The 25,418-nt window shown below is 44.9% G+C and overlaps 2 protein-coding genes across 6 annotated transcripts in view; one reads left to right on the forward strand and one right to left on the reverse strand.

The window, feature by feature from the left end:
- Positions 1-1,800: 1,800 nt before the first annotated feature.
- On the reverse strand, positions 1,801-22,142 carry TUBD1 (tubulin delta 1). Of its 4 annotated transcripts, XM_029082431.1 has the most exons (10): positions 22,019-22,142; positions 20,413-20,456; positions 13,060-13,256; positions 11,297-11,444; positions 8,088-8,304; positions 6,415-6,646; positions 5,683-5,847; positions 4,965-5,105; positions 4,380-4,563; positions 1,801-2,511 (listed from the first exon to the last, which is right to left on the reverse strand). In XM_029082431.1, the coding sequence occupies exons 3-10, from the start codon at positions 13,229-13,231 to the stop codon at positions 2,409-2,411; spliced, it is 1,362 nt and encodes a 453-aa protein (XP_028938264.1). In that variant the 5' UTR covers positions 13,232-13,256; positions 20,413-20,456; positions 22,019-22,142; the 3' UTR covers positions 1,801-2,408. The 4 variants fall into 4 exon arrangements, with proteins under 4 accessions (XP_028938264.1, XP_028938267.1, XP_028938265.1 ...); XM_029082434.1 differs by lacking the exon at positions 20,413-20,456; XM_029082432.2 differs by lacking the exons at positions 20,413-20,456; positions 22,019-22,142 and adding an exon at positions 14,437-16,041.
- A 378-nt stretch (positions 22,143-22,520) lies between these two features.
- RPS6KB1 (ribosomal protein S6 kinase B1) overlaps positions 22,521-25,418 on the forward strand; it is a 33,274-nt gene continuing 30,376 nt past the window's right edge. For both annotated transcript variants that reach the window (XM_029082141.2, XM_029082142.2), the window contains exon 1: positions 22,521-22,689. In XM_029082141.2, the coding sequence (XP_028937974.1) occupies positions 22,546-22,689 (144 nt within the window). In that variant the 5' untranslated portion in view covers positions 22,521-22,545. The remainder of the gene's footprint in view (positions 22,690-25,418) is intronic.

Genomic DNA, 25,418 nt, shown 5'->3' on the forward strand with positions numbered 1-25,418 from the left:
CTAGAAAGCATGTGACTGTGCCTATATCCTGTGGCATGGGATTAAGTGATCATTGTATCTCTCAGGACCGTAATTTATATCAGGATGGTGAACCATTGATGAACCATGGCTTGGTGTGACAAATGTGCCTGAAATATGCAGGAAAATGTTTGTTGTTCACTATTCCAATTCTAACTCTTAATTATGGGGTCCCAATTAGGTGCTATGTCTGGTTTTATGACCCAGTTGGGTCCTTTAGTAGTAGCACCGTCCACCTTTTGAGAAAATGGTTTGGAGACAGAAAATAGACAATTTGTTGAACCCTAACTAAACTGCATTTTACATATGTGCACTTATCCTAAACGGTCCTCAAATTACCTTAATCCAGAGCTTTTCTCCAAAGGTGAATTACTAATAGATTTGATCACCAATTAGATCATTCATTCATTCAAATATATTTATTGAGCGCTTACTATGTGCAGAGCACTGTGCTAAGCACTTAGAATGTACAATTCGGCATCAGATAGAGACAATCCCTGCCCAACAGTGGCCTCACAGTCTCAACAGGGGAGACAGACAACAAAACAAGTAGGCATCAATACCATCAAGATAAATAGAATCATAGATATATACATGTCATTAGTAAAACAGAGTAATAAATAATATATACAAGTATGCATTAACATTTCTTTAGATTAAAAAAATCCAATTCACCCCAAGGCTTCTTTACTGAAGTGGTTAGTTTTTAAACTTCACATGAAAAAGTGTGATTTGTTTTAGAAATAGTCATGGGTTAACTCGATGCAGCAATAGGGTGTGCCCTTAAATTAGCAAATGTACAGACCATTTGTTGCATTCTTTAGAAATAAGATAGATCCCGGGATTTTTAATCCTAGCAACAGTTGATAAGAAACAGCAAAAAAGTAATTGTTTCCAGATTGAAGGAAAAAGAAGAAACAAACGAAACAGTGGATTGTCATCTCTTTATATAAAAACAACAGCTACCGGTAAGGCAGTACTGTGAAGTGCTCGAAATATGCTTTTTGGTAAATTAATTATTCCACGGTCACCACTCTTGCAAACAAGTCTTTTGGGGCTGAGTCAAATTCTGAAACCTCCACCTCGCCCCTCACAGTTGAAACTGAGATAGTTTAGCCTAAATTATCACACTGCCTGTCAAGTCTAATTTACTGATTGAATTCACTAGTCAGATCTTTCTTTGTCAGTAGAAATGACTCCCTCTGAGGCAGGCACCCCTAAAAGCACAGGCACCTTTCAGACATGTGCCTGAAACCAACTATGGGAAGGTTCTGGCTTGGGTGACTACCAAAAACATAGAGTTAATTTTCTCCCTAAACCGTAAATGGAAATTACACGTGCCAGAGTTTCAGTGATCAATTGTACTAAATTAAGCCTTTCTGGGGTTTTCCCTGTTCCATCTATACTAGACAGATGCTGAGTTAAACCAGCTCAGAGCTGGTGCTGAGGGTTGGTAACGGCATATGAGCCCAAAACATTACAATGGCTATTCCTCCCAAGACAAAAATTGAACAATTGTTAGAATTCAAAACCAACCGTGAAGAGTGGGGCAGTGACCCCCTCTGGTGGTGGAAAACACTCATTGACTTGCCCATGTGTTTTCCACCAGAATTGTAGTTTCCGTCATTCTCCCCGCAATATAATGATAATGTTGGTATTTGTTAAGCGCTTACTATGTGCAGAGCACTGTTCTAAGCGCTGGGGTAGTTACAGGGTAATCCGGTTGTCCCACGTGAGGCTCACGGTTAATCCTCATTTTACAGATGAGGAAACTGAGGCACAGAGAAGTTAAGTGATTTGCCCACAGTCACACAGTTGACAAGTGGTGTACCCTGCCATTAGGAAGATGGGGAGAAAATTCATAAGACATTCATAAGCAGAGACGTTTCATCCTTTTTCTAGGAGTGTCTCGGCCACGCATGGGCTAAAATCACCCTCCCTCAGATTGGACTTGGGATTTGAGGCCCTCGCTTTTGGTGAAAAAGGATTCAGTCAATCGCTCGATCATATTTATTGAGGGCAGAATGTGCGCTGAGCACTATGCTGGGAGAATACAACAATGTAACAGATATATTCCCTGCCCATAGCGAGTTTTAAACAAGCACCTTGGGGCCAAAGGGCCAGCCTATCCTTTGAAAAGAACCCAGGCAGGCTCCAGCCCAGGGTTAATATAACTTCCTTAGAAGCTCCTTTACGGAGCACAAGATATTTTCATTGAAAACATTACTCCTCTGCAGGAAATCATTTCCTTTGCTTACTCCTGTGTACCCAAGATCTGTTTTAGGAGGACAGGGCTTGAAACCTCACAGTACTGAATTTAGGAAGTCTTTTGAAACCAAGCCTGCTAGAAATATCCATCTTCTTCTTGACTCTCTTCCTACGGTCCAAGGTTAAAGATTACTGTAACTGGCAACAACCTGTTCCAGAACTGTGAAACTATCCAGAAAATCCTCTTCCTCCATGCCAAACTTTGTGTACTGGTGAACATAGGCTCTGTAATGGAAACAGGATGAGGTTTAAGATACATGGGATATCAGCCACTGAGCTGCATTTTAACAGAATGTAAAAATAATTTTTCACCTGGGCTTGAACAATTCACAGCAAAGGAGTCACAATGCTGACCATGTATATTTTGAGAAGCAGTGTGATGTAGTGGAAAAGGCATGGGTCTGGGAGTCAGAGGCCCTGGGTTCTAATCCTGACTCTGCCGCTTGCCAGCTATGTGACTTTGGCCAAGTCGCTTCATTCCTCTGGGCCTCAGTTTCCTCATCTGGAAAAAGGGGAATCAATACCTGTTCTCCCTTTCATTTAGATTGAGAGCTCCAAGAGGGACTGGAACTCTGTCCAACATGATTGTCTTGTATCTACCCTGGCACTCAGTACAGTGCTCAGCATACAGTAAGCACTTACCAAAAACTACTGTTATTTAAAATCTTGGAAGTTCTACTACTTAACACATGGTGTATAGGAATGATTTTATTTATTTATTTTTCAAGCCTATCCTTTTTTACTCTGGGAAATCTGTTATAAAAATTTATTTTTTTATTCTCTGGAACCCTTAAGAGATGTGCTGTTTCTCAACAGTTGCCCCTCTGTCCATCTATTCGCTTGAATTCCCAAGGACGAAACTGAGAATGTGAGTCGGGCTGCACAAAACTACAGTCACTACAGTCTTTGAACACTCTCTGCAGGTACTGGGTCCTGTAGCTTCGGAACAGATTTCCTCCATCCGTTTCCAAAGAAAGTCTTCTCATTCCTTAGTGTTCACTGTAGCAGAATGTAGCTATTTCCTATTTCTGACCTGGTGCCCTAATTTCTATTGGCTGGAGGAAGATCTCCTGAAGAAAAGCTCCCTCCTGACCCTTCTAAGGGATCAGCTGCTTTGGTTCCTATTCTTTTTTTTTTTTTATGGTATTTGTCAAGCATTAAGCACTAGGGTAGAAATACGCTAATCTGGTTGGACACAGTTCATGTCCCTCATGGGGCTCACAGTCTTAATCCCAATTTTACAGATGAAGTACTGAGGCACAGAGAACTTAAATGACTTGCCCAAAGCCACATAGTGGCAGAGTCAGGCTTACAACCCAGGTCCTTCTGACTCCCAGGCCCGTGCTCCACCCACTAAACCATGCTGCTTCCATTTGAACAAGAAAAACATTCAAAGCTTAACTAAAAGTAAAATATACAAGCACCTGCTTTTTTTTCTTAGTTGGAAAGATGTGCTAATACAATAATAATTTGTGTACTAATAACACAATAATATGGTATGAAGCATTTTTCTTACCTATATATAATATACACCCCCCCATACATATATATACACACACATCTTGGGGAGTTTCACTAAATCTCTGGAGATAAAGGGGGTGGATATTAGTCAAAACTAATTAGCTTGGACTGGTTAAGAGTTTCAAACATAAAGTATTTTTTTCAATGCAATTTCAGGACAGTGTTGGTGTTTGTGTCTTACCATTTTGCTGTGTTCAGGCCAGACTCTTTGAATCTGACTTTAGGGCACCTGAGTGACTTTCTTATTGCCTAAACAAATATTCTGGCAGCCCACAGGGCTTGAAGAGTAACTGAGATTTTGTTCATTACAAGATTTTTTTTTTTTACTGGCATTTGTTAAGCCAGACACTCTACTAAGGGCTGGAGTAGATACAAGATGATCAGACTGGACCCAGCCCATGTCCCACAGGGGGTTCGCAGTCTTAATCCCCAGAACCAAGTGTACCATAGCTGACATCAGGAATTCCCGATTTGCGTGCAGTGACTAAATGAGATGTTGGTGTGCCCAATATGCAATTGGAGAAACTGAGGCAGCAGGAGACATATTTATTTAAAACTTATTTTCTACTTACTTTGAGGCGAACATGTTCCAAGCTCTGCCTACTATGGTATCGAGTGGTTTTAGCAGGAACTGGCTATTGCTGACCAGAGTTGCCGATTTCTCATACTTGTTAAAGGCTCGGGGAGTTCTCCATTCACAGAAAGCGGCATCGGGCTGTAACCAGGAAGTGTATAAGGCTGGATCTTTAAAACTGCCTACAGAGGGAATAGCAGCACCCATTCTTTTAATTATGGTTTATTACAAGGATATTTTTTTCTGAAAAATAAGCATAACGAAAACAATCAAGCCATTTTTCCTTAAAAGACCCTCTTATGAAAGAGTTATTTTAGGGCTGTGGCGTGAGGGAACGATTTAACTCTCTTTATATGATTCTGCTAGGCTCAATCAATCAGACTTGAACCCAAAGCGCTGCCAGCTTAACCCAGAGCCAACAACAGCAATATTGTTCCAACTGGTCGACTCCCTAGTTGAAGTGCGCTAATCCCTAGCAATTTAGGGATTAGTGTACTTTTCCCTAACTGGCCACAGGAACAAGCACACAGTTTCTGCTTCCTTCAGCAAAGTTCTCCATAAACTTGCCTTCGCTTCTACTTACCTAAATCCGCACTCTGAACATCCTTTCCTCGGAGAATAACCAAGTTAGCAATAGAAGTGTTAAAATGGAGCTCCTTCTTGAGAGGGCCTCTCTCAGTTGCACGGCATCCTAGCCAAGGCGGTCGTACCTGCCAGTCAATTCCTAGAGAGAAAGGACAGATGTTTCAGTTTAGAAATAATGTGCAATACTTCACATCCTTTCAGTCTGTTCAGGTGAAACATCTCCTGTTACTCTTTTGCAAAGTAATAAAATGTCCAACTCCCAAAAAGTCCTTTCCATTCCTATCAGATGGTCATACACTCTCAAAGAGCCTTATTATTATTATTGCATATGTTATTTGTCTCACACACTGTCCACACTTAAATGTTACTGATACCTTGACAACAAAAGGATAGTTTCATCATTCACCTCTCTAGAGACAGGAGACTGGACCAGAAGGACAACGTGAAGCAATCTACAGGAAAATGTACCTTTCCTTGTTTGCCCAACTCAATACTCTTAATATGCATAATACTGAGTTGTAAGACTTTTGAGAAATGAATCAGCTGACTTACTGGGGAGAAATCTCCTGGGACCCAGATTGAATTCTGGCAAGAGCCGCCCTAGGTGGGTGAAGGAAAGCCTTCTGTGTCCTCTGGCCCAAATCTGGATTCGCAAGTTACAGGAAAGGAATTTGTCCTAGCTGGTGGGTTTTGTGGTTTCAAAATACACGTCTTACCTTCTTCCATTTTTGCACTAGAAATAAGCATCTGTCTCAAATGCTTGATGAGCCCAGCCCAAGTAAATGAACTGTATGCCAGGGACTTCTCAGCCATCTGAGGAATGTTACGAAGACCCAACATCTTGAATTCAGGGTGGGGAACTAAGCTCTGCATCAAGTCTCCTAGAAAGAAGAAACATCTCTGAACTAAATGACCTCGCACTGTTGATATTCACTAAAAACATGTCAGGAATTGACTATTGGGAACCAATTACATATTTGGCCTCAAAGGCCAAGATTGCTTCAATTCACTGATGTTGTGAAAGAAGAGTTCAGGGAAAATGTGACTCTACGTGAGCTTCATTGAGCACTAGGGATTCAATGCACATTTGCCAAAGCTGAAATAATGGTTCAAAAATCAGAATTACTGGAAACTACTCTCTATTGATGGAAAACAAAATACTTGCAAAGGTTCCACTGCCTTTTCATTTAGAATGTCCACTAAGTACCCCTTGGGGATTTTCTTCCTAAAAAAAATCTATTTACTGGCAGGAAAGATTTAAAAAGTTGAGCAAGCGAACCATATGATTATGAATTATGATGAGCAGCACACACCACTCTAGCACTCTAAAGCAAATCTCTTTTTTGACATCATCACAGGCAGAGAATGAGACAATGAATCAGATTTCAAGGTCTCAGAAACGTAATGAACCTACCTCTGAAAAGCAAGGAGTTAAGTGAGTACGATACCTAGTGGATTTCTTCTGCATTGAGGTGAACCTTCAGAGGAGGAGGTAGGCTGGAATACACTTCCCAACTGATGTGCAATGACTTGATTTACATCCCTAAAGGAGATCTGTTTAATATTCATCAACCTAGCACAGATCTTGTGGATGGCATCATTTTCATGAACAAGGAGGGCATCTGAAGAGCGATACAGGTGAGAAAGAGTCAGAACTGAATTATAGTTCTGGACAATAACCTGGGGGCAAAAAAAAGAGGCAAAAATGAATTCAGGGTACCTTTTCTTCTCTTAATCATTCCCTTAATCAAAATATATTTTAATACTTCTCTTAATTGGACAATGGGTTCCTAGTGCCTCATCCTCACTGGAGAGAAATCTGATTTCAAAGACTAGAAAACAGTTTAAAAGTATTGAGTTTATTATTTTGGAGAAAAGGCTAAAGAATAATCAATCGATGGAATTTACTGAGCACTTAATATATACAATGTAACAGAATTAGACCTGCTCTCTGGATAATGGGTAGCTATTTCCCAAGCACACTGAAAACGCCCACAAGAACGTTCAGCTGAAATAATTTATATTGATAACAAAGGAATCACTAAGGTTGGTGACTTAGGAAAGGGTCAACACAGTATAGAATTTCCTTCCTTGGAGATCTCTGAACATAGTATGATTTTAAAAAGGTGTTTTAGTGTTCAGTACCTAATCATCTGTGTGGGATAAGGGGGCATAGCCTCAACTATGGGCAGGAGAATGAATTAGATTAATGATCCAGCACCAACCTAAATGTGGTGGGATCATATATATATGTATTAAGCGCTGGGGTGGGAAAATTCCACTTCTCCACAGGTTCTCCTAGTTATACTGTGAGCCTCATGTGGGAGATGCTGTCTGATCCACCCCTCTAGACTGTAAACTCGTTGTGGCCAGGAAATGTGTCTATTTATGGTTATATTGTACTCTTCCGAGCCCTTAATTCGGTGCTCTACACATAGTAAGTGCTCAATAAATTCAATTGACTGACTCCCCACCTTCAAAGCCCTACTAAAAACCTATCTTCTCGAAGAAGTCTTCCCTGACTAATCTCTCACCTCCTCACCCTATTTTCCTTTCCTTCTATGCCCCCTATGCACTTGAGTCCATTCCTCCCAGAAGCACTTAGGAACTCACCTCTTCCCCATAACACTCACACACATATCCTTAGACTCAGTTGCCTATCCAACTGTAATGTATTTTAACATCTGTTCCCTTGCTAGACTGTCAGCTCTTTGAGGGCAGGGATCATATTACTGTACTTTTCCAAGTGTTTAGTACATGCTCTGAATACAGCAAGTGCTCTACAGATATCACAGATGGATTGCTTAACATGAAGCAGCATGGCTTAGTGGCTAGAGCCCGGGCCTAGGAGACAGAAGGTCATGGGTTCTAATCCCAGCTCAGCCACTTGTCTGCTGTACGACCTTGGACCGGTCACTTCTCTGGGCCTCAATTACCTCATCTGTAAAATGGGGTTTAAGACAGGGAGCTCCATGTGGGAGAAGGACTGTGTCCAACTAATTTGTATCCACCCCAGCACGTAGTACAGTATCTGGCACACAGTAAGCGCTGAACAAATACCACAATTATTATTACAATCATTATAAATTAGACTTAAAGAGCTGTAAGAGTGTGTTCACACCTCACCAGTTCCATATGGCCATATAACGTGGTTCATTATAAAAGAATTTGGATAGGCATCTCTTATATTCTGAGTGGTGAAAGCTCCCAGGCCCGATCCTGTGCCTCCGGCCATACTCATGACGGTGAAAAATCCACCCAAGCGGTCACATTTCTCCACTTCCTTCTGAATCAGATTCAAGATGGATTCCTCATGTTTGGGTCCATGAACACTGTAACTGTATAGAGTAAAAGAAACAGGCAAATGTAAGTATTTTTGTTTTTTTTCTAAGGCAATAGAGTAAATGGTGCCAGGTTTAGGGACTTGTTTGAATCAATCAATCATATTTATTGAAGATGATTTACTGTGTGCTCCGCACACAGTAAGCACTCAATGAATAAGACAGAATGAACTGAACACTTACCGTGTGCAGAACATTGTACTATACAAGCACTTGGTAAAGAAAAATACAACAGAATTAGCAGACACATTCCCTGATCACAATGAACTTACAGTCTAGAGGGGGAGGCAGGCATCAATATGAATAAATGGTTTCTATAATGGAGTCCACTCTCAGGAGATGCTGTGGTGGTCTAGCCAGGTCACAGAAGGCTTTCCAGGTGCTGCTACTTGTATTCTAAGTGAAATGTAAGAGCTGAGCTCTACTTACTCTTTATGGTTTCTGTTAGGCACTGAATTTTGTGCCAGGCACTGAATTTTGTGCCAGGCACTGGGGTAGATTCATGCTAATCAGGGTACGCACAGTCCACATTGGGCTCACAGTCTGAATCCCCATTTTACAGATGAGGTAATTGAGGCAGAGAGAATAATAATTATCATTATTATGGTATTTGTTAAGCACTTATTACATGCCAGTCACTGTACTAAGTGCTGGGGTGGATACAAGCAAACTGGGTTGGACACAGTCTCTATCCCCACCTTACAGATGAGGTAACTGAGGCACAGAGAAGTGAAGCGACTTGCCCAGGGTCACACAGCAGACAAATGGCAGATCTGGGATTAGAACCCAGGCCCTTCTGACTCCCAGACCCATGCTCTATCCAAGAAGTCAGGCACTCATTTCCTCTCCTATCTGCTTCAAGGACCAGCCTGTTGCAACAGAAGGAGATTACGCAAATGTCCTTCCCCTTTCCATTCACCCACAGCCTGGGGAAGGAAGCAGGCAGTGGGAGAAAACAACTGACCTGATGTCATCACCTGATTGAACCAATGCCAATTCAGGAATCAGGATGGGGGCGGAGGCATCTGCGGACTGATACAAATGCTTTAGGCTTTGCCTTTGAGGAGAGGGAAGAAAGTACCTCAGTTCTGGAGGAGCTGGAAGAAGTCCTGCAGCTGATCTGGGCTCATAGACAGATAGCTAAATTGCACATGCAGAGATCTGGGCGGGGACCAGGACCATGGTTTGAAGGGAAAATGCTGGAGAAGCAGCATGGCCTAGTGGAAATAACATGAGTCTGGGAGTCAAAGGACGTGGGTTCTATTCCCAACTTCACTAGGTGTCTGCTGTGTGACCTGGGGCAAGTCACTTCTCTGTGCCTCAGTTACCTCATCGCTAAAATGGGGATTAAGATCGAGTCCCATGTGGGATATGAACTATGTCCAACCTCTCTCAAGCGCTTAGTATAGTGCTCTGCACATGGTAAGTGCTCAAATACAATTGAATGAATGAATCTACCCTAGCGCTTATTAACAGAGTGCCTGGCACATAATAAGTACTTAACAAATACCATAAAAAACAAAAAAAAGCAAAAGATACAAGGAGAACTTTGCATTACTGGACCTGCTTCAATGCTCTTTTAACCCTGAATTGACACAACCTCGTTCTCTATTGTGCACCTGTACAATTCTTATTGCAGTTAAACTTTTACATTGATAATAAATAAGTTTCTTTAGCAAAGTAAAACATTTTCTTCCTCTAATATAAAGAGGGAAGGCTTGCATGGTTGTCCTCTGGGGACTCATGCCTATTTCCTGGGGCCAGGCTAACTTAGGAGGGGCTAGGATTTGGAAATCTTTCTCCGAACTCATCAGCCCCAGCCTCCAGAAAAGGACTGACTGAGTAGAGGAATGCTCAATGATTCCGAGCGTTTGGAAAGGGCAGTGATGTTAATGTTGAGGCGTGGGATGACGACAACAATATTCCTGTTGAGAATCATTTGATCAATTGCATTTATTCATTCATTCAATCTTATTTATTGAGCGCTTACTGTATGCAGAGTGAGTGCTTCATACTCTGCATACAGTAAGCGCTCAATAAATAAATACAGAGCACTGTATGAAGCCCTTGGAAGAGTACAACAAAATTAGCAGGCATGTTCCCCGCCCATGACAAGCTTACAGTCTAGAGAGGGAGGCAGACATTAATATAAATAAGTGATTTATAATATATAATTTAAAGACATGTATGTAAGTGCTGTGGGGTTAGGGTGAATACCAAATGTCTAAAGATCATAGATGGAAGTGCAAAGACGATGCAGTGAGGGAAACAAAGCCTTAATCGGGGAAGCCCCCCTGGAGGAGACGTGACCTTAATAAAGCTTTGAGGTTGGAGAGAGTAGTATTGTAGCATATACGGAGGGGGAGGGAGTTCCAGGCTAGGGGGAGGACGTGGGAAAGGAGTCGGCGGCACGATAGATGAGGTCGGGGCAAAGTGAGTAAGCTAGCGCTAGAGGAGCAGAGTATGCGGGCTGGGCTATAGTAGGATATTACCAGTAATCCAATTTTCAAAGGGCCAGAGCTGGAAGCATTCCTGTCAGACTGTGGAAAGCTGGGGACCCTGGAATTCCAATAAAGAGCCAGCATTCAGGTCGGGGAAAGTCCCGGCTGTTGCCGGTGAGACCTTTAGGGGATTGTGGATCAGATATGCCCCAACTGGGCCCATTTGCAAGCAAGAGTAGAAGAGACCTCAAAGATGCATTCAGTTAAGCCTAGCTGAGTTATGAGGGAGTATTTTTTTTAAATCAAAGAACTAGTTAGCGTATCTATTAGGAAGGGGACTTTCTAAGATAAAACTTCTTTGTTTCAGTGAAGGTGGTTGAGAACTCTGCCTTGATGAGGCCATCAGTCCCATTTCGTTGGAATGGACATATCGAATTTGGGTGAAATCAAACCACTGCTTCTGAATCATTCCGATGATAAGTCCCTTAAATTTCGATCGTTCAGCCCTCTACTTGTAGCACCGCTACAATATTTGTAAATATTCTTACCCATAGGCCCAGTTGTTTCCAGAACCTTCTTTTTGACAGAAATGTGAGTGACTGCCGTATCTCCATTTGCCAGACTGAGCAGCTTTAGACAGTGTTTGACTTATCACTTTAGGCTCCATATCAACAAGAACTGCCCGGGCAACTGGAACTAGAGGAAATAGGCATGAATTTTTTAAATGAGCCCTAGCTACCTTGTTGAAAAGACTTTACATGAGATGGAACTCACCTCACCCACTACATTTAATAACCTCACTTTTAAATAGATTCACACACCTTTCCAGGTAGTCTTTTTCTCTTGAAGGGCTTTAAAATCAAGAATCACTTTCCCCAAAGGCTTGTAACCTCTTACACAGTAACATACTGAATCTTACAGTAGAAATAAATGGGAAAAAGCAGAGCAAAATCATAAAAACACTTCTTTACATCACACTTGAAATTGCTAGAATCTTTTTCTAAAATGGAAACATTTCTGGTTTCTGGTTTCACAGACACTGTTCTCTCCTGGTTCTCCTCCTCTCTGTCTGTTCCTTCTCGAATGATCAAGCAGGCTCCTCCCCTGCCTCTCACCCCCTAACTGTGAAGATCTTTCAAAACTCAGGTCTGGGTCCCCTTCTCTTCTCCATCTATACCCACTCCCTTGGAGAACTCATTCTTTCCCACAGCTTCAACTACCATCTCTGTACGATGACTCCCAAACCTACATCTCCAGCCCTGACCTCTCTCCAGCTCTGCAATCTCACATTGCCTCCTGCTTCCAGAACATCTCTACCTGCTTGTTTCAGTGTCACCATAAACTCAATATATCCCAAACTGAACACCTTACCTTCCCTCTCAAACTCTCTCTTCCTTCCCATCATTGTTGACAACGCTACTATCCTCCCTGTCTCACAAGCTCTCAATCTTGGTATTATCCTTCATTCATCTCTCTCTTTCAACCGATATACATTACTAAATCTGATCGATTTTATCTTTCCAATATCTCCAGAATTCACCCCGCTCTTATCCATCCAAACTGCTCCGCACTGCTGAAGTACCTGTCGTATCCCATCTTGACACCTGCATCGCCCTCATCACTGACCTCCTTGCTTCCAGCTTCTTCTCTCTCCAGGCCATATTTCACTCTGCTGTCCAGATCATTTTTCTAAAAAATCGTTCTGTGTGCACCTCCCCACACCTCAATTACTTTCTAAGGTTGCCCAGCCATACCTTCACAACCAGCAGAATCTCCCTGCTATTGGCTTTAAAGCTATCAATCAGCTCCTTTCCATAGATCCTTGCTCCTCTTCCATTACAACCCAGCCCACAAATTTCACTCCTTTAATAACAACTCCTCACAGTGCCTCACTCCTGTCTCTCCTACAATTAACCCTTGCTTGTGCTCTGAAGCACCTTTCCTTTTCACGTCTATGAGACCTCCACTCTCCCTATCTTCAAAGCCTTACTAGTACCACATCTCTAACAGGAAGACCTTCCCTTACTAACCTCTCATCCTTCCACCCTATTTTCCCTCCTTACTGCATCCCCTATTTATTTAGTCCAATTTCCCTTGACCCCACAGAACTTATGTATAAGTCCTTGTACTTGGTTGCTTCCCTTTAGAGGGGCACTTTTTCCCAGATGCTTGTCAGTGAAGAGGACATACTTTTATCATTCATCTTGAGTCCCAAGAGGCCCTACATCAGTTGGAATCCAAAGGAAAAATAAGCGGACACCACATGAGTGGACAAGATCTGGTGATCACTTCAGGAACACAGCAAACATACCTCCATTTTTCTCCTCAGTGAAGAAACGTTCCTTGCCAATCTCCTGATATGCTTCATTTTCCCTCTTGGAGCACAGCCCCTGGGCACTGTGTACATCACTGCACAGAACATCAAAAACTTCAAAACCAATCTGATTGCCACACTGACCAAGCTGGACTGTGATGAGCGACATATCGGTTATCGATGTCAGCTTATTTCTACAGAGAACACAGAGAAGAAGAGTGTAAATAAACCAGGGTTTGGAAAGAATATCACAGGTGCAATTAGAAAAGCATAAGTGAGTATTGAGAACCAGTTCATCATAGAAGCACACAGTTTTGGTTCAAATGAAAGGAAAACAGAACTTCAAAAAGTTTGCGGTTGATCTTGGAAAGGGTGAACAGGAAAGCATCCAAAAGAATCAAAACACCTAAAGGAGAAACTCAAAGAACCAGGTAGAAAATGTTGAGAGGAGGCTCATGTCAGCAGTCTATAAATCTATAAATAGTGGTTATGTGGTTTGGATAATACTGCTGTTGAGGGAAGAAAGTAGATGCGAAGTACAACGAAAGAGATTTAGATATAATAAAGGAATTTTTTAATATTGTCAAGACTGTGAAATGCTGAAGATACTGGAATCCCCTTCCCTAAAAGCTTTTAAGGGCAAGTTAGGTAAGCCAATGATAAGGAGGAAGCATTCAAGCTAAATTGCTTCTGCACTACAGCATGGGTTTCGCATTAAAAAAACCCCTGAAATCCCCTTCTAGCCCTATTTTTCTTTCTCTTTAAACAATCTAAGATGATTGCTTTTTTTTTTTTTTTATTGGTTCCTCAAAATTGAAACATATTCTATGGAAAGCCAAAATGCACTAGGAACTTGCTATAACAAAAGTCACTACAACTACAATGTTTTTTTAAGCAGTTACTATATGCCAGGCACTGTATTAAGTACTGGGGTGGATATAAGCCAAATGGGTTGGGCACAGTCCCTGTCCCACATGGGGCTCTCAGTCTTAATCCCTACTTTACAGATGAGGCAACTGAGGCACAGAGAAGTGAAGTAACTTGCCCAAGGTCACACAGCAGACAAGTGGCAGAGCAGAGGTTAGAACACAGGTCCTTCTGATTTCCAGGCCCGGGCTCTGTCCACTGGGCAACACGCTACTTGTTGGGCAGCAGTTGCAGAAGACCAAACTCTGGGCACAGGAGGCTCCTCACTGCTATTCTCGGCTCTAACTACCTGGCCCGGGGCCCTCAATAAATCCCACCACAATCCTGTCACTGAGGAGGGGAAGGGCTATGAGTTAATACCCTGCCCCAGGCCCATAGCCAGACTTCTTAATAATCAATACTTCTTAACAATATTTATCTTTTCAGGACTACTGTTTAGGTTTTTACCGGATTGGGAAGAGCTCATCTCAGTATCTCAAAAGAGTTAAAACAATCAGGAAGCAGAAGGCTCCGTTCGGAGCTCCAGTGGTAACTCTGAAGTGAACCAGCTGGCTGCAAGATCTTTGGCAGGTAGCGGTGAGCAAATCTTCGCTGGAAGCCTGGAACCAATGAGAACCGGACTAGCAGGTTAGCTGTCCTAGGGGCCTGACTAGTAATACCATGTCCTATGAGTCTTACTCATTTTCATTTTGCTTGGTGTGACATCCAAATGCAGTTTCGACTGACAATCTATCAACTGGCAAATCAAAGAGGCTTATTCCCGGCATCTTTCTTGGCAATTTCTGCCCATGTAATTATGCAAAATTAAAAATACATGCAGGCTATCGGCACTCCGAGAAACCACCAGTCTCCTAGGGAAGCCGCCTGGGCTAAGCTATGATAACAGTGAAAATCGTGCTCAAATGTATAATTACTTTTTGGGGAATTACAAAACGTTACCATAAAGATCTGAGGCTTCGTGACTACTCCCAATATAACAGGTAATTCAGTACACCAGGAAGTGCAACATCCGGATATTGCCATTGTCATATTAACAAAAGACCTCACGGGCTGCACGCATATATTCGTAATAAGTTCCAGCCAAAACGTTCTGGGGTAAACAATGTTCCTCCCATTTTACAAACAAAAATTCAGTCAGTTCTAAAATGTATGTTTTCACTAAGTGGATAGACCTTCCTATGACTGGATAAAACACAACGGCGTGTCAGAAGAAACAGCTGCATGCATGTGAATGGTATCACACACAAGGTGAGAACCAGTGTGAGTTTTCCTGAATGCCACAGGAGAATCCAACTCCCAAGTTGAAGAAGAACTGACAACACAGCCTCACTCGAATTCATTGATGTCTCAAGGTCATAACGTTAAAGGAGATCTCATGAAACAGATCACAATGGACTACTAATTAGATCTATCGTTGTGAGCAAATGATCCAATCACACCGACAATTATTTCAGAAAATATTTTAACAAGATGCTGAAGTATTTCTCTTGCTTAATATTTAATAATTTCATAAAAGACTAGTTTAGCTGTTTGTTCAGACTGTTATTCCAGTGATGTTATAATCTTCACTTCTTAAAACAAGTGAACCACCACTAGGCAGGTTTAAGGCTGTTTCTTCCTTCCTAATTTTGTATTAGTTGAAGGTCCACACTTAACCCTCCACGTTGAACCCACCACACTTTTGCAATTTCCAATACTGATCCTTACTGTTGCCTGCAAGTGTCCACAAAGATAGTGATCCTTCAAAAATCTGTGGTAGATATCATTAGACAAGGGAACAAAAATCCGTTTTTTTCTCATACCCAAATACACTTGCTTATTCACTAGAAGGATGATTCCAACAACTGAGTTATTTATTCACTGATTTTCAAGAAAAGGTTAGGAACATCTTTCTCAGAAGAATCCTCTAAAGACAATTCCCTGAAGTTACTGTATACACAAAACAAATATGCTTTATAGAGTCAGAATGGCTTAGGGGGAAAAGCACAGGATGGAGAGTCGAGAGACCAGAGTGAGTTCTAGTCCCGGCTCTGCCACTTGCTTGCCGTGTGACCTTGGCAAGTCACAGCTTCCATGATGCTCAGTTTCCTCATCTGTAAAATGGGGATAAAATAACCTCTACTTTCTCCCTCTAAGACCCTTGTGGGACAGAGACTCTGATTACCTTGTACCTTATTCTTGGCCTAGTGCCTGGCACATATTAAGCACTTAATAAACAACCCCGTTATTATTATCTGATACTGGGAATAAGACAATAAATCAATTCCCTGTCCATCTCATGTGCCAACTTCTACTTTTGAGCCTAGGGACAAACAAGAAGCTAAAAGATTACTTATTTCACTCAAAAAAAGCTTAAATAGAATAGCTGTGCTTTATCTACTAGGCCGTACTGCTTTTCTAATAGTCTTTCCTTTGGCTCCAGCATTCCCCTTCTCCTGGCTTACTTCCTCTCCACTCTTTTGTCCCTCCCTGACTGGGGGAAAGTGGTGTTGGGGGTGAGGGGGAAGTACCCATTGTCCACTCACACTTTCTCAGTCTCTGATGTCCACTCACTCTTTCTTGGTTCCTGTCCATTTGGCCCTTCTCTTCTCAATTTACACTTGCTCTTTTGAGAACCTCATACGCTCCCACAATTTCAACTACCACCTCTATGGGTTTGACCCAAATCTACCTCATTAACCCAGACCTTTCTCCTTTTCTGCAAACTCACGTTTCTTTCTGTCTCCGCGACATCGCTTACAGGTATGCCTTACCATCACTTGAATCACCTCAACCCCAGTATGTCCAAAACCGAACTTCTCTCATCTTCCCTCTTAAAACCCCTCCTCCACCCAACTTTCCCATCACAATCAAACAACACACCAGTGCCGGCATCTCTCGGGCCAGTAACCTTGGCATTTTCCTGGACTCCATCCATTCTTTCCACCCCCATATTCAGTCTGTTGCTAAATCACGCCAGTACTTTGGCCACATTTCCAGGATCCGCTCCTTCCGTTCCTTCCAAATGGCTACCAAATCGATCTAGGCGTGTGTTATATCCTGGCTTGATTACTGCAAATTGGAGAAGCAGCGTGGCTCAGTGGAAAGAGCACGGGCTTTGGAGTCAGGGCTCATGAGTTCAAATCCCAGCTCTGCCACTTGTCGGCTGTGTGACTGTGGGCAAGTCACTTAACTTCTCTGTGCCTGAGTTCCCTCATCTGTAAAATGGGGATTAAGACTGTGAGCCCCACGTGGGACAACCTGATTCCCCTATGTCTACCCCAGCGCTTAGAACAGTGCTCGGCACATAGTAAGCGCTTAACAAATACCAACATTATTATTATTATTATTATTACTGCATCATCTTCATCACTGGCCTCCCTGCCTCCAGTCTCTCCCCTCTCCAGACCATAGTTCATTCTGCTGCTGGATTATTTTTCTAAAATGTCATTCTGCACATACCTCCGTACTCCTCAAAAACTTTCAATGGCTACCCATTCCTTGCCACATCAAGCAGAAACCCGTCAGCTGGCTCTGAGGTACTCACTCCACTCTCTCTCTCTCCTATTTGTCATTCAATCGTATTTATTGAGCGCTTACTGTGTACAAAGCACTGAACTAAGCGCTTGGAAAGTACAATTTGGCAAGAGATAGAGACAATCCTTACTCCACAACAGGCTCAGTCTTCTTCTTGCACTACACCCCAGTCAGTGCTCTTTGATCTTCTTAACTATTAGCTCCTAGTGGACTTCGTTCTTGATTCTCCCACCACTGCTCTTTTGCTCCCTCACACCCTTGTGCCTGGACTCCCTCCCTTCATATCCACTGCTCTCATTATCTCCAAAGTCCTTCTGAAATCACAACACCTCCAGGAGGCCTTACTGACTGATTTCTAATCTTCTCTGCCTATATTCTGACACTTGGGCCCTCCTGTGCCACCCAAGCACTTACAACCTCCCATAGAATTTAAGTACATATTTTACTCTATTCCTCCCTTCTAACTACAGTGCTCTGCACACAGTAAACTCTCAATAAAAACAAATGAACTGCAATTTATTTTACTGTCTCCCCTGCTAGACTGCAAAGACAGGGATCTATAAATTCTATACTCTCCCTAATATTTAGCACAGTATTACGCACTTCACCAAGTAGCCACTCAATCAATATGAATGATTGATTGACTGACCTGCTATTGGAGACTTTCCCCACTTTTTTTGCTCACAATCTCCCCTCAGTGAGGCCTGTCACCCTCTCTGGCTAAGCCTGAAGCCTCAAGGCTAACCTCCTTTCATCAGACCCTGGGGTGCAGCATTTAATGAGGATCTACTCTGTACAGAGTACTGAACTAGGTTCTTAGAAACATATAACAGAAATAAAAGACACAGTCCCCTACTCTCAAGGAGCTTACAGGTTAAAGGGGAAGACAAGGTGACATAAATTCCTAAATAGAGTCAGCAAAGAAAAACATAGATGTAAAGGATTAAAAACAAAAGTAAATGATTAAATGATAAAGCAGATATGCATATGTGTGGTGAGGAAGCTCATGCCCAGGAAGGTGGGAATTTTTTAGGCAATGCTTCCTGAAGAAGGTTGCCCTCCAGGAGGGCTTTGAAGGTGATGAAGGAAGTGATTAGGAAGAAGTATTAGGAAATATTCCATGCAGGAGAAAAGACATTAACAACAGGTAATTGGCAGGAGACATGCAAATACGGTACAGTCAGAGTTAGTTTGGGAGGAACAGCTAGTGTAAAGTTGGACTGTTTTTCTCTCCTACTGTCAATAATTTGGGGATTTGCTGTGATGTCTGTTAAATATCTTTAGACAATCAAGCTACTCTGGGGCGTGACTTCCTCTCTTCCAAGCATTTCGCAAATACAGCCATAACCTCTCTAAAATCGAGCTGCCATTTCTTCTCTCTCCTCCTGTTTCTCCCTCTCTTTCCAGCGCTTAGAACAGTGCTTGGCACATAGTAAGCACTTAAGAAATACCATCATTATTATTTCCATCTCTCACTCCCAAGGTGCCCTTCTCCAAGTGTGCCCCAAGCTTAAAATGAAGAGTTTCCACTCCTGCTACACACTGCCACCCTGATGATCTTCTTGAAATATCGGCTGACAAATATTCTTCTATTCCTCACAAATTTCCAATGCCATCAGCAATATCCATTTTATATCTCAGTTCTCTTCACTCCTCCCAAGTTCACCTCACTCTTGCCTCTCTTGCCTCTAACCCTTTACTCACCCTTTATTCCCCGGTCTGGTCCTCCACTCAAATCCACCAGACCCTGGTCTGACACATTTTCAAAGCTCCCACATCATCATGAAACTACACTTACGTCCACATCTTTAAATTATAAATTGTATATTAATTACCTCTCGATTCCTATTCATGTCTCTCTCCCCCACTAGACTGTAAGCTTTTTGTGATCAGGGAATGTGTCTGCTAATTCTGTTGTATTATACTCTCCCAAGCGCTTACTACAGTGCTTTGCACATAGTAAGCACTCAATAAATATGATCGATTGGTGAAAGCCTAACCTGAATAAGTCACAAAGCTCTACTTGCGCCAACTCAACAGTTATCTTTAGAGTTATATATTTTAATCCAACTTGAACCAAGCATGTACGTAGGTGTACCTATTTGTACATTCTAATATTTATTCAAGTTATCTCATTTGGACATACTAGAGAAGCAGCGTGGCTTAGCAGAAGGAGCACGGGCTTGGGAGTCAGAGGACGTGGGTTCCAATCCCGGCTCCGCCACTTGTCTGCTGCGTGCCCTTGTGCAAGTCACTTCACGTCTCTGGGCCTCGGGTCCCTCATCTGTAAAATGGGGATTGAGACTGTGAGCCCCACGTGGGACAACCTGATTACCTTGTATCTCCACCAGTGTTTAGGACAGTGCTCGGCACGTAGTAAGCGCTTAACAAATACCATAATTATTATTATTACTACCTATTACACCATTATTCTTCCCCTGGCTTTCATTACTTGTAATTAGTCTGGATCAGTCTAACTCGTAGAAGGCAAAGTGACTTGCTCCTGGTGAACTCTCTCAGGCCCTTAGTTGGATGTTTTGCACTCTCGGATTATTTAAACTGGAGCCTGATGAAAGAAGAGGACAGTACTTTCATTCCTTCATTCATCCATACTTACTGCAAACTTACTGTGTGCAGAGAACTGTACTAAGCGCTTGGGAGAGTACCACACAACACTAAACAGACATTCCCTGCCGACAACTCGCTTACAGTAATATAAACAGATTACAGATATGTATATAAGTACATTATCTTACCCCACAGCTTAGGAGACTGCTTGGCACATAGCAAGCACTTAACAAATACCACCATTACGATTATTACTGACTGAGCCCTGCAGGCATGGTACCCTTAATAACCACTCACAGCAGAGTTAATGACTTAATACCTACCCCCAGGAAGACTCACCCTTATAAACTGAGGCCCCATGTAACTGCGTGTAAACAGTAAAGCTGAGAGGGGGGAAAATAAAAGACAGAATTATCAGGCTTCATCATAACAACCCCCTAAAAATTGACTGATGACTTCCGAGACAAGTAACGTTATCTTGTGTGTAAATTTCTTACTGACATTGATGTCTCTCTCTCTGTAGACTGTAAACTCATTGTGGGCAGGGAATGTATACTCTCCCAAGCGCTTAGTACAGTGCTCTGCATCTAAGAAGCGCTCAATAAATACCATCAATTGATTGAATGTATTCATTCAGTCGTATTTATTGAAGGTTTATGGTGGGCTGAGCGCTGCACTAAGCGCTTGGGGGAGTGCGACATAACAATTAACAAACACATTCCCTGCCCACAACGACCTTACAGTCTAGAGGTGGGAGGGAAGACAGTCTATGAAATGAGCCCTACAACTGGCAACTCGGAAAGTTGGCAAATAATACAGAAACTTTTGGGGTTGGCTGCATGCCTGCAAGCGCTTAGTACAGTGCTCTGCACACAATAAGCGTTCAATAAATAGGATTGACTGAATGGGGAGAATATGGGTATTTATTACCCTCCCTTTCCCTCCTCCCCTTCCCATTGCCCCTACTCCCTCCCTCTGCTCTACCCCCTTCCTCTCCGCACAGCACTTGTCTATATTATTTATTACTCTATTTTATTAATGATGTGTCTAGATCCGTGACTCTGTTTATCTATTTTGATGGTATTGATGCCTATTTGCTTTGCTGTCTCCCCCTTTTAGATTGAGCCCTTTGTTGGGCAGGGATTGGCTCCATCTGTTGCCTAATGGTACACTCCAAGCGCTTAGTACAGTGCTCTGCACACGGTCAGCCCTCAATAAATACGACTGAATGAATGAAGTGCTTACTACGTGCCAAGCCCTCTTCTAAGAGTTGGGGTAGATCAAGGCCATCAGTTGGTCCCACTTGGGGCTGGCAGTCTTCATCCCCACTTTCCAGGTGAGGTCACTGAGGCCCAGAGAAGTGAAGCCACTCTCCCAAGGTCACCGAGCAGACAAGTGGCGGAGGTGGGATGGGAGGCCACGACCTGGGACTCCCAAGCCAGGGCTCTTGCCACTAGAGAAGCAGCGTGGCTCGGCGGAAAGAGCCCAGGCTTGGCAGTCAGAGGTCATGGGTTCAAATCCCGGCTCGGCTGCTTGCCAGCTGGGTGACTCTAGGCCAGTCACTCCACGTCTCTGGGCCTCATTCATTCCATAGTATTTACTGAGAGCTTACTATGTGCAGAGCACTGTACTAAGCGCTTGGAATGTACAAATTAGCAACAGATAGAGACAGTCCCTGCCCACTGACGGGCTTACAGTGTAATCGGGGGTGACCCCGATTAGTGACCCCATCTTTCAAATGGGGATGAAGACCGTGAGCCCCACGAGGGACCACCTGGTCACCTTGTGTCCTCCCCAGGCTTGGCACATAGTAAGCGCTTAACAAACGCCATCATTATTATCAGGCCTGGCTGAGTCCTCGCCTTGTCTTGGCTGAGCCCACCCACCCTGCCCTCCTCAGCCCCTGCTCTGCCTTCGGGCCCAACTTCGAGGACCCCCTACTCACTGCCAGGAGCAGGGAAGAGGACGGGCCACGGGGAAATCAACCAAAAACCAAAGCTCCTTCTCGCAGGGGGCCGCAGCAGCAACCCGAGAAACCTCTTAGCTTCGCAGCCCAACTTGCTCCCCCCTCCAGAGCCAATGCGCATGCGCCTACTGGTACCGGGGGGCTGTCTTTTTCTTTTTTTCCCCCCCTTTCCCTCCCAAAGTGGCGCGCATGCTCTATTCCCACCCGGCGGCTTCAGCGCCGTTGTACGCATGCCCGCCTCGCCGGCCGCCAGGCGCCGGCTCGGGCCGCATCGGCAGTCCGCATGCGTGGGCCGCCCCGGCGGCGAGGACGCCGACCCGCGGTCCCCACGCCCGGCCTCCCTGCCCGGCGCGGCTTCACGGGGCGCGATGCGCATGCTCGGAGGGGAGGGGGGCGGGGTCGGGGCGCAGGCGCAGGCGCGCTGGGGCCTGGCAGCCGGCGATGGCGGCGGGAGCGGCGGCGGCCGTGGCGGCGGCGGCGGCGGCGGCCGTGGCGGGGCCGAGCCCATGAGGCGACGGCGGAGGCGGGACGGATCTCACCCAGCGCCGGCCTTACTCAGAGACGGGGACGCCGAGGTCATGGCGGGCGTATTTGACATCGACCTGGACCAGCCGGAGGAGGCGGGCTCGGAGGACGAGCTGGAGGAGGGGGTGAGGCCCGGCGGCCGGGCGGGCGGGCGGGCGTTCGGGCGGGGCGGGGCGGGGGCGGCGGCCTGAAGTGACAGGCCCGGCGCGGGGGCTCAGGCCCGCACACCCCCCGCCGCCACCCCCCGCCCCGAGGCCGCGGACCCACCGCAGACCCCCCCCCCCCCACGCGCCCCGGCAACACGGGCCACGGCGGACCACTGATAATGATCATGCCATTGCTTAGGTGCCGACCACTCTAATAAGCGCTGGGGGGACGGGGGCGGGGGGGGAATCCGGGGAATGACGTTGTCCCACGTGGGGCGCACCCATTCTCCAGGTGAGGGAACCGAGGCCCCGAGGGGTGACAAGGGGGAGGTGAGAACTTCTGACCTCTGACCGCCCCCCTCCCTCCAGCCCGGCCTCTTTGCAGCGGCCCCGGGGCTGCTCATCGGGGAAGGAGGCGCAGGTGCGGGGGCGGCCTCCCCCTTCGTCCTCCCGCGCCCCGACCCCCGCACTCAGCCTCCTCTCCTGTGCGCCCCCCACCCCCTTCTCGCACCTCCAACTCGGGCCGCCCCTCCAGCTCCCCCCGCGCCCACCCGCTTGGGGAAGCGCTCAGCTGTTGGAAGTGACAGCTGAAACTTCTCCAAGCGGGCCTGCCGCCACCACTCCCCCTGCCTCCGCTGCTCCCACTGCTGCCCCCTGCTCCCCCTGCTCCCACTGCTTCCCCCTGATTCCCACTGCTTCCCCTGCCTCCCCTACTCCCACTGCTTTCCCCTGCTTCCCTTACTTCCCCTCCTCCCACTGCTTCCCCTGCTTCCCCTGCTTCCCCCTGCTTCCCCTGCCTCTGCTACTCGTACTGCTCCCACTGCTTCCCCTGCTCCCCACTGCTTCCCCTCCTCCCCACTGCTTCCCCTGCTTCCCCCTGCTTCCCCTGCCTCTGCTACTCTCACTGCTCCCCACTGCTTCCCCTGCTCCCCACTGCTTCCCCTCCTCCCCACTGCTTCCCCTCCTCCCCACTGCTTCCCCTCCTCCCCACTGCTTCCCCTCCTCCCCACTGCTCCCCACTGCTTCCCCCTGCTTCCCCCTGCTTCCCCCTGCTTCCCCCTGCTTCCCCCTGCCTCTGCTACTCTCTCTGCTCCCACTGCTTCCCCTGCTCCCCCTGATTCCACTGCTTCCCACTGCCCCCGTTGCTCCTGCCTCCCTCCCTTTCTTTCGGGAGCCACAGGGCCGTGCCACATTTTCTCAACTTCTTTTTCATTCATTCGGCCGGTCAGTCGTATTTACTGAGCGCTGACTATGGGCAGAGCACTATGTCAAGCGCCTGGAATGTGGAATTCGGCAATAGATAGAGACAAGTCGTGCCTTCTTGTTTTTAAAAATACTTACAACGTGAAGGGAATTCCTACTTCGCTTTTCCCCAGTTGGAGACCAACAAGGCTATAGATAGATAGATAGATAGGCTACATATCTATACGTATATAGACATACCATATCTATATATGGTGTGTGTGTATACATATACATTGGTGTATATATATATATATATATATTTTCCTATTAAATTTAAACATCGGCAAAAAAGAAAGCCACTGTTGACAGCTGTGATTTGGCTTGCCAACGATACGTTTTGTTGTGGTTTTTTTTTTAATTATTTTTGATTGAGGAGTTGTGAGTGTTGGCGTGAGTGCTTCTTTAATAATAATGATAGCATTTGTTAAGCGCTTGCTATGTGCAAAGCACTGTTCTAAGCGCTGAGGTTATCAGGTTGTCCCACATGGAGCGCACAGTCTTAATCCCCACTTTACAGATGAGGTAACTGAGGCACAGAGAAGTTAAGTGACTTGCACAAGGTCACACAGCAGACAGGTGGCAGAGCCAGAATTAGAACCCGTGACCTCTGACTTCAAAGCCCATGCTCTTTCCACTAGGCCACGCTGCTTCTCCCTACCCTTCTCCCAACTCCTCCCTTCTTTACCATAACCAGGAGTGGTAAATTTAGGATCGTCGTCTTCTAGTCAGTTTTACCTTGAGTGTTAGCCACTTGCGTCGGGTTTAGAATGCTGTTTGCTTTCAGAGCTGGCCGGCTTGAACTCCCCAAACTGGGGTTCGAACTTGCTTTTGTGTTGTAGGAAATGTAAAACCGATCATTTTAGTGGTTAAAAAAACGGGGGGGCAGTTTTCGGGGGATGCTGTTACCATAGACAATAACCTGAGCTATGAGTTGACATCACTTGGAAAAAGTATTAATCCTTTTTTAGTTGTTGGTTTAAAGCTATATCTCTACCTTCAGAGAGAAGTCATTTCCTTTCATACTCAAAAATCATTATACTGATGGTAAGAATAATTATGGTATTTGTTAAGCCCATACTGTGTACTGAGTACTGTTCTAAGTGCTGGAGTAGATACAGGGTAATCACATTGTGATTGGGGGCTCACTTTTTTATTTTAATTCCCATTTTTACAGATGAGGTAACTGAAGCACAGAGAAGTTAAATGACTTGCCCAAGGTCACGCAGCAGGCAAGTGGTGGAGTGGGATTAGAACCCACAACCTCTGGCTCCCAAGCCCATGCTCTTGCCACTGAGCCACGCTGCTTCTCGAGGGTACAGTCAATCAGTGGTATTGGATGGCTTACTATGTGCAGGGCACTGTACTAAACGCTTAGGAGAGTACAATACAATAGAGTTGGTAGATATGCTGCCTGCCCAGAAGAAGCCTACAGTCTAGAGGGGGAGACAGGCATTAAAATAAAC

This window comes from Ornithorhynchus anatinus, chromosome 17 (assembly GCF_004115215.2).
Source record: "Ornithorhynchus anatinus isolate Pmale09 chromosome 17, mOrnAna1.pri.v4, whole genome shotgun sequence".
In the NCBI taxonomy this organism is placed as follows: Eukaryota; Metazoa; Chordata; class Mammalia; order Monotremata; family Ornithorhynchidae; genus Ornithorhynchus; species Ornithorhynchus anatinus.